The sequence below is a fragment of the Numenius arquata genome, chromosome 14 (assembly GCF_964106895.1).
Source record: "Numenius arquata chromosome 14, bNumArq3.hap1.1, whole genome shotgun sequence".
Taxonomy (NCBI): Eukaryota; Metazoa; Chordata; class Aves; order Charadriiformes; family Scolopacidae; genus Numenius; species Numenius arquata.
The window spans coordinates 7,768,432-7,777,390 of NC_133589.1; the positions used below are offsets into that span (position 1 = coordinate 7,768,432).

Sequence of the window (8,959 nt, forward strand, 5' to 3'; positions counted from 1 at the left end):
TTTAAACATCTGCTTGGAAAGCAATTCTCTTGCACTGCATGCAGTGAAGTATTAAATGGGCTCCTTTACTACTGCTTATATTTTGATCTTCTACTTGCCTGGTGGAATTAATGATAAAAGATAGCTTAGAAATTGCTTTTAATAAGCACAAATACTTCAAATTTGTGTTTGGGGATTTATTTTTTTTAGCTAAATAGGTTGGTTTTTTTCTTTACTGAATCAAATTAAAGGGCCTCTGAAATACGACGCACATGTAGGGCACGTGATAAAGATGCTACTTCAAAGCCAAGACAATGCTTATTTCTACTAAAAAAAAAAGTGGCATTCACAACTGGAAGCTCAAGTTTAAACAATTAAACTTTCTTGGTTTTCAGAGAAAACTGAGAACGATAATTTTGTGAAGCCCAGCAAAATCTGATGCTTTGCTGATTCCAAGTTTTAAGTTGTCTGTAGCCATCAATTCATAGTGTTTCCTTTCCCTTTTCAGTAAAGCCCAGGGAGAGGAAAGCTAAGACTGGTCTTTTCTTTTATAGCTTGAGATCAATATTAGTTCAGCCCTTCACAAGGGTAAACTGGTTTCTGGTGTATCTGGAAAATTGAATAATTCTTCAATGTTGTAGTGACATCTCTCACCTTTTCTTAGGGTTATTGCAAGAAAAGCGGATGGAGATGGATAAGCATGGCCTCAATGTTGGAGATTACAATCGTGTGGTTGGAAAAGGCCCTGGTTCTCGTCCTCAAATTTCCAAAGAGTCTTCCATGGATCGCGGTCCTTACTTTGATAAGGTCAGTAGGTGTCTTGCTGGTGGACACTTCTAAACTTCTTTGACTCTGCATTCTAAGTAGTTAATCTGTGTGCTCCTTAGCTTTCTGCATTTAGTGGAGAGGGAAATTAGGGCTTCCTTGTTAATCCATGAGATATATTTTGTTCTTTTTAACATAGTGATATATAATACTAAGCACTTTCTGTAGCCCATTTGCAGTGCAAATGACTAACCTGATCTCTTTTGTTTTCTGCCTATTTCCCGCTGGTGCTGGACTGTCATGTGACTCTTCCCTTCTGTTCCTGGCAATGGTTTCTCCCTTCCGCTTGCTTGCTGGCTGGGTGTTGCGCATCGGTTTGTCTGTCCGAGCAGGATGGCATTGTAGCAGACGAGTCCCAAAACATGCAGTTTATGTCGAATCAAAACATGAAGCTTCCCCCTTCAAATAATGCACTACCTAACCAAGCCCTTGGCTCCCTAGCAGGGCTGGGTATGCAAAACTTGAATTCTGTTAGACAGGTAAGGCTGTGTGCATATCCTTGGCATGTTACTTGACAGCATTTAATACCTTTTGATGTAACATCCTAGCTACCTATGTGATTAATATGTGTTTAACTTCTAATTCAAATGTGTAGGGGTGGGAGAAGCGGCAGAAGAAGTTCATTGTCACTAACTGTCCGTTCTTTCCCCAGAATGGCAATCCCAGTATGTTTGGTGTTGGTAATATAGCAGCACAGCCCAGGAGCATGCAGCAGCCTCCAGCACAAACTCTTAATTCATCTCAGCCTAATCCACGTGCTCAAGTGCCTCCTCCATTACTATCCCCTCAGGTACCATTTTACGTATAAATTACCAAAATCCTGCTTCAGAAAACTGTGGTTTGTTTATTGGTGTTGCTGATGCTTATTCTGTAAATACTGGAAAACGTACTTGGCTTGATCAGTGTTTCAGAAACTAGGCAACTGTTAACCAGAGGTGATAATATTCTACATCTAGCGTGACTGATGGCATGTTACTCTCATTCACTCTTCACGCTGGTGCATTTTGCAGGTTCCAGTATCATTACTGAAGTATGCACCAAACAACGGTGGCCTGAGCCCACTCTTTGGCCCACAACAGGTAGCCATGTTGAATCAACTGTCCCAGTTAAACCAGCTTTCTCAGATCTCCCAGTTACAGGTAAGTTAACAAAGCTAGTCGCTCTGTGTTCTGTATGAAAGTCTAAGTAGAGACTTATGTCAGCTGTAAACTGTTCTTAAAAAAAACACCACAAAACACTGTCTCCTAGCGGTTGTTGGCTCAGCAGCAAAAAGCGCAGAATCAAAGAAGCATGCCTTCTGGTGGTCGTCAACAGCAGGAGCAGCAGGTAAATAAATACGTTTATTATTAACTTTCCAAACTATCTTTCAAAACTTGTTTTTTGTCCTGAGCTGCATTTCTTGTTATAAATTGTACTAAAGTGTGCAAGAGTGAATGGGATTTTGACAAGCTTTGAAGGAGTGACTTGGCTTAATGCTGGGGTTTTGCTGGGCTGAGATGCACAGAACCCAAAGATGTGCTTCATTGTCTTTCTTTTGAAGGTGGAAAAGCTTTTGCCTATTTATATTGTAACTGCTCTGTTTTTTTAAGGGTCGATCTCTTAGTATGCAGCAACAGATGATGCAACAGTCCCGTCAGCTTGATCCAAACCTGTTAATGAAGCAGCAAACTCCACCCTCTCAACAACAGTCACTCCATCAACCCACCATGAAATCTTTCCTTGAGAATGTCATACCCCATGCGACTCCTGAGCTACAAAAAGGGCCATCACCAATAAATGCATTCAGCAGCTTCCCTATAGGTGGGTTTCTCCGTGCTAATTTCATACAGTCAATTAGTGCTTATGCATTTCTTCTCACGTTGCCTGCCTCCTCCGAAGACAATAGTGATTGCAATCCTGTTAGCGCTTATGATTTTAATGGAGGTAGTAAGTCTTTGTGGGGCTTATCTAGTTGTTCAGCAAAGAACTTTTTTCACAAATACACTCATTCCCAGAAGTGACTGTAAATTAGTGCAAAATGCTTTACGTTTGTAAAGAATGTTTGTCTCCTTTTATCCTCTGGGTCCCAAGGATGACACACAGTCCTTTTGCAGTTATCATTCCTGGAGCTGAAGGACTTTTAGAAGTAGAATCCATGCAAAGAATCCATTGATGTGGTTTCACTTCTTTGAATCTTAAAAATGTTTTCAATGCATCTGGAATTGCATAGGTAGAACACCACGTTAATTTCCCTTTTAGTGGTTTTGTCCAGAAAAGAAAGCTTTTAGCTCTGCATTTTTAAGGAATGGTTGCCTCATTTCAGGCAAAATGTCTGAACGTTTACAAATACAAACATCTCCTGTTTCTTTCTCCCTACATTTCCAGGCTTCTGTCCAATTTCTACTTCAGAAATTCCAGGCTCGTATATTTTCTCCTTACTTTAGGTCCCTTTTTAATGCTATCTTATACTTGATACAACTGTATACCATTTACCTCTTGTTCCTGATCCTTACTTTTTTTTTTTCCCACTTCTTCAGTTTGCTTTTCTTCTACATTATTCTAATCTGATCATTTCTTTTGGGCTGATTTCCTTTGCATTCCCACTGCCCTTTGTAGAAAAGTTTGTTAAATAGAGACTGCTGCTGAAATCCTTGTGCTTATAGGTGGAGCATTATGGAGCCAGAGGGTTGGTGCAGGCCGTGCTCTTGCACTGCATGTGGCACACTGGAGTTTTGCTTGTGGCCAGTCTTAAGTCCAGGCTGCTGCTTAATAGTTGCTGCTGCTGATTGGCATTGAGATAGAACTACTGCTTTCATTCAAAGGGCGCAGGGCATAAAAATGAAATTTATTTAGCTGTTAGAGGCATTATATTAGTTCTAATGAAAGGAATATTTAACTTTCTTATCAAACTTCACGCTGAGTAACCGCATCCTGCCTACATTAGGTTCCTTTCTGTTTCATTTCTTGAGTTGAATTGTTGTATACTATTGCTAAGTAGCCGCTTTCTCGCCTTAATCATTGCCACGTTTCAGGAACCTGCAGTATATGTAAGATTGCTTTGAGGTCCCTCAGGAATCTGCTGCAGTGTACGTAAGAATTCTTTGGGATCCCTTTGGAATAGTGCTGTATAGTGATATAAGTGGAGCCACGCTCGTTCTACAGATAAAAGCTTAAGGGTGGAAATAGTAGGTTGCTGGAGTTTCTGCACCCTTTAGTGAAAAATTGAGTCGAGGAGTGTCGGTAGCATCCTCCAAGTGCACAAAGTATAGTAGTGTAGTCATGTGAGAAGGAGCTGAACTTGCCAAGTTGTCGTCTTGAAAATCTTGCAGGTATGTTGTTTTTCCAGGTTATAATACTAGTGTCCGGAGACCTAGCAACAAAAGCAGGGAGGTCCCGTTTGCATTCTGCGGAACTGAATGTGTCAGGATTTACTAGATATTCATCAAAAGCAGAGACTGGGGGAGCGGTGTGTCCTTCTTTGTAGTTGACTAGTCCTGCTGTTGACTAGTCCTGCTGCTAGTCCTGTTGACTAGTCACATCCTGATTCATTTATAGAATTAGTATTTCTAATAATAAAAATAACCTTTTTTCTGCCAAATAGTGAGTATAGCTGAACAGTATAACATCTTTCACAATTGGATATGGAAAACTACTTCTGGGAAGGCTGTTTGAATTCTAGGTTATGTCCAGGGACTGATATTCATCCCTCAGTCCAGAGATTTCAAATGCAGAGCTATGGACACGGATCTGTGCCCGCCAAAGGGCTGGCATTGACCTGATCAGCTACATGTGCCTGTCTGCCAGCTTGTCATCTTTCTGACCCTTGTTTTAGGAGCCTGTTTTCTGCAAGCTGCTTCAGAGTTAGAAGAAGGGTTATTGTTGTGCACAAGTTAATGCTCTGACAACAGCAAAATACCAGAGAGAGATGTCAGAAATGGGATTGATTGAACTTTCCCTTTTTTCTGTTTCAGCTATTTGTAGTTTTTACATTTCTTAAAACTCGGCTGTCCCATTAACAAGGCACTTTCTCTGAGGCTTTTCAAAGGGCTGCTTTTCTGGCATCAACATCTGCTCATGCCTTTAGCAAATGGGAAAAAAAAAAAACAAACCAACAACCAAAGAGCAAAAAAAAAAACCAAACTAGCTTGTATATGGCAGCGAATATCAACTTAGGAACTAAATGAAGCACTAGCTTCCAGTGCTGAGGGAAGGTGTTTCTAGTAAAGATGTGAGAAGTTCCCTGTGTGCTTCAGGCCCTAAGTCAATATGCTGCAGTGGTTTATTTTCGGAAACGAAGTAAATAGATCTGAAGGGCTGGAAATGTAACCCAGGTGTGGCTGTGAATTAAGGATTCTTACAGACCTGGAAGGAGAGCAGGCATCGCAAAGTCAAAAGTGTGGGCACATACTCCAAGCCCAGAATTGCTGGTTCTCACAGGTATTTGAACTGCTTTAGATTGACACTGTGTTGGGTTGGCATCTGTGGCAGGGAAACGTTATGGAATACAGACAACAGCTTAGAACGGGCAAAAACAAGGTTTGTTTTTTTTTTTCTCTTAGTGAGGTTTTAATATTGGGTGTGAATAGCAGTATTAGTGGGGAGTATTAGTATGAGGGGTAGTATTACTTGTGCAGCTCCACGCAAAGTGCTTATCTATCTGTGCTGGTGTGGTTCAGAAGCTGGAAGGTGTCCTGTTGAACAGCCCAAACGAGAATGGGAATGAGGTGGTAACTGCAGGTACGTAACTTCTGCTGAACAGGGATAAGAACAGACACCCTCCTGCTGAGAAGAAGCTACTGAGCGTAGCTCTTCAGAGTTCCAGTACTTCTACTTTGTACAGATGAGACCAATTGTTGCACTAGACCTAGACTGATGTTAGAAATGCCACATTTTTTAGGTGGTTTTACTTTCTTTAACTTCCTCAATGGCTTCTTCCACTGACATTTTTGCATGAAGACATCAGCTGAGAACTCAGGAGTGCTTTGCATTGCTTAGCTTCTGTCTGTAGTTAAGTTCACTGTATTAAATGCTAGAACGTTTCTCAAAAACAGAGACTTGGAAGCATGAAATAACTATAGTAATATGCTCTTAAATGTTTATTAGGACAGTAGTGGTAATTAGCAGAAGAAAAACATATAGTCTATATTTCATAAGTTGCCTATGTTTTTAGGAATGAACTCAAACTTGAATGTAAACATGGATATGAGCAGTATTAAAGAGCCACAATCTCGATTGAGGAAATGGACTACAGTAGACAGCATTTCTGTGAACACATCCTTAGATCAAAACTCCAGCAAACATGGTATGTTAAACCTGTCATTCAGTACCATTTGACATTACATATCAAACTTTCACATTCTATGTATAAAATGCAGTTGTGCTACATTGCTGCCTGTAGTTGTAACGACTGTTGTTTGTGTTGCTTGTAGCTGTCAGAATTTGTAGTGTCTTGTCGATGCCAAACTTGCTGCTGGGCTCGTACAGCAGCCTGTAGCTGTCTTGAGTGTTTTTACTTACAGAAGTGATCTTGTGATAAGATTTAGTAGAAATATTGTGCAGAATTCCTTTTTAACCAGACTCTTCTTTAAGTGTGACTATTGATACTACTTTTATCTTAATCTGGATTGGAATGCTTCATATTTTTTTAAATTAAAAGCTTTAGATTTTCTAGCTTTTTTACCCCCCACCCCACCTCCACTGGCCTTAAGGTGATTTATGGAATTTAACTCTGTGTACATGCATTCTAGTCATGTCTGACATTTTTAGTTACAGGTTTTGATTATGAATGTGTACATTTGTATTCTAAAAAGGGGGAGAGCTTAGAAGGGATAGACTAGTACCGTTGCTGTACTTAGCTTTAGAGGAGGCGGACTTGGTTGCCTCATATTTCATTCCAGTAATCAGGATTCATGTGACATTTCAGCAGTTTCAGTTGCTTGAAATCTCATCCAGTTAAAACTTGAGTCTATAGCACAAAGGTTCTGTGTCTAAAGATAGTTATAAAATGTCTCCTGTCTCCTATTACTGTTCAGTCTTCAGATTGTTTGGATATTTTTAGATGTGTCAGCTGTTTTACTACTACGAAATGACTTGCTGCCTTAAGCATCTAGTGGAGATACCCTGCTACTGCACTTCTGAGCTTCATCTGATTGTTACCGATAACACCAACATTTCTGACTTTTGTTTACTTTAGCTGTAGGTAATGATTTTTGAATAATATAAAGAATTTAATTATTTGAACTCCATATTGCATTGAATCACTAGTAAAAGTCACTTGTTCCCTCAGAACTGTAGAATATCTTTGGCTTTCCTGTGTAATAACTTTTAAAGTTCTCCTTACAGGATTTGTGGAGAATCAAATAGGCTGTGTACAGTGCTTTCTTTCCTTGTTCTGCCTCCAGGGATTTTTATTTTTTATTTTTTTTCCCCTCCCAGGAATATGAGTAGAATTTACAGAGCTTTGCAGTAGCTAAAGATACTTCAGCTTTGTAGATGAGCTTCCAAGAGCCCTCCCATCACAGAATATATTCACTACCCCTGCTATCCAGCTGGGGTTTCACAGAATGCTCTTACCCTCTGGAATTAATATTTTACTTAAGTATACTATTTTAATGAGGTGATTCCATGGGAGATTATTCTTATGGTTTTCTCCTGAATTATTCAGAGACATTTCATTTTAGATTATATAATCCTGTATGACTTCCTATATAACTTGACATCATAAGAGGATAGGATGCTGCTATATATTTCATGAATGCTTTACATGGGCACAGTTTTGTGTGTGTGTGTGTGTATATATATATGTGTGTGTATATATATATATATATAAAAATATAAAAATTGGCTGTGAAAGCTATTTAATGACTTTCTTTTTTTTTTGTAATTAGGTGCTATTTCAAGTGGTTTTAGGCTGGAAGAGTCTCCGTTTGTTCCATATGACTTTATGAACAGCAGTAATTCACCAGCCAGTCCTCCTGGATCTATTGGGGACGGCTGGCCCCGTGCCAAATCGCCTAATGGCTCTAGCAGTGTTAACTGGCCACCAGGTACACAGCGCCGGCCCTTGCTTTTGCATGGTTCTTACTGCTCAGCGGTGTTTCTTCTTGTGTTCCTTGATCGTTACGTGCAGAGGGGGCAGGGAAACAGCCGACAGAAAAGCATTAAGGTGTGGTTTTAGCAGATCAAAACTGAGAGCAGTAGTTCTGTTGTGCAAAGAAGTTTTATCTCCCTGCTTTGAGATTGTGCCCTGGTGAGACGGGACCAGGAAAACTAGAAATGAAGTGAATAAAGTGAAAAGAAGATTAAGTCAATTAAAGGTTTAAACAGTTTTGGATTTTCAGTCATTAAGAGATGTATTGTTTAGACAGCTGTTTCCTGTTTAAAAAAAAAATCAAAATAACCTTCTTTTCTGAATCTCTGTTCCTAGAGTTTCGTCCTGGTGAGCCATGGAAAGGTTATCCAAACATCGACCCTGAAACTGACCCTTACGTCACTCCTGGCAGTGTCATAAACAATCTTTCAATTAATACTGTGCGGGAAGTTGACCACCTCAGGGACAGGAACAGTGGTATGTTCAGATGCTACGTTTTTCTAATTAATTGTCTACTGATCTTCCTTCAGTCACACAGAGTTTTGCTCTGTTTACTTGCTTTACACTGTTTACTTGGAGATGTGTTTGTTACTTGCTCATCTCCTTGTTTATCTTTTGTATTCTGGGTTTCACGGCTGAAAAGCTCATCTTTGGCTCAAGCACTGCTGCTTGATGCAATGCAACAAATGCTCCAGGAATGCGGGTAGAGCGAGCGGACGTCGCTGCTCTGCATTCTGATGTAATTCTGTGTGCGGAGAGGCAGTGTGTTTGAAAGTAGGCAAGGAAAACTTGGCACTCTGGCCCCTGCAGTACTGTAACTAGCCTTGCTTGCAGCGAGTGCAGGGCGTTTCCTGCTGTTGAGTGTGCTTCCCACCACATGGCCTTTGCATCAGGGATTGAGGACTGGGAAGAGTGGAGGAGGTCCCTCATGTGACACTGCAGACTTGTTCAGTCTGGACTATAAGTCATGCCCTTTAATTTTACTGCATTCGTGATGCACTGTGCTGTGACTGACTTCTATTTTTTTATAGGGTCATCCTCATCTTTGAACACCACGCTGCCTTCAACTAGTGCCTGGTCATCCAT

At 40.3% G+C, this 8,959-nt stretch overlaps 1 protein-coding gene across 1 annotated transcript in view; it reads left to right on the plus strand.

Moving 5' to 3' along the window:
* The window catches only part of TNRC6A (trinucleotide repeat containing adaptor 6A), a 53,245-nt gene that overhangs the window by 39,241 nt on the left and 5,045 nt on the right, over positions 1-8,959 (plus strand). Inside the window, exons 12-21 of the mRNA XM_074158781.1 lie at positions 644-786; positions 1,137-1,283; positions 1,457-1,594; positions 1,815-1,943; positions 2,053-2,130; positions 2,394-2,604; positions 5,954-6,085; positions 7,671-7,829; positions 8,210-8,350; positions 8,905-8,959. The exon at positions 8,905-8,959 is cut by the window's right edge and continues 53 nt beyond it. Coding sequence (XP_074014882.1) covers positions 644-786; positions 1,137-1,283; positions 1,457-1,594; positions 1,815-1,943; positions 2,053-2,130; positions 2,394-2,604; positions 5,954-6,085; positions 7,671-7,829; positions 8,210-8,350; positions 8,905-8,959 — 1,333 coding nt within the window. The remainder of the gene's footprint in view (positions 1-643; positions 787-1,136; positions 1,284-1,456; positions 1,595-1,814; positions 1,944-2,052; positions 2,131-2,393; positions 2,605-5,953; positions 6,086-7,670; positions 7,830-8,209; positions 8,351-8,904) is intronic.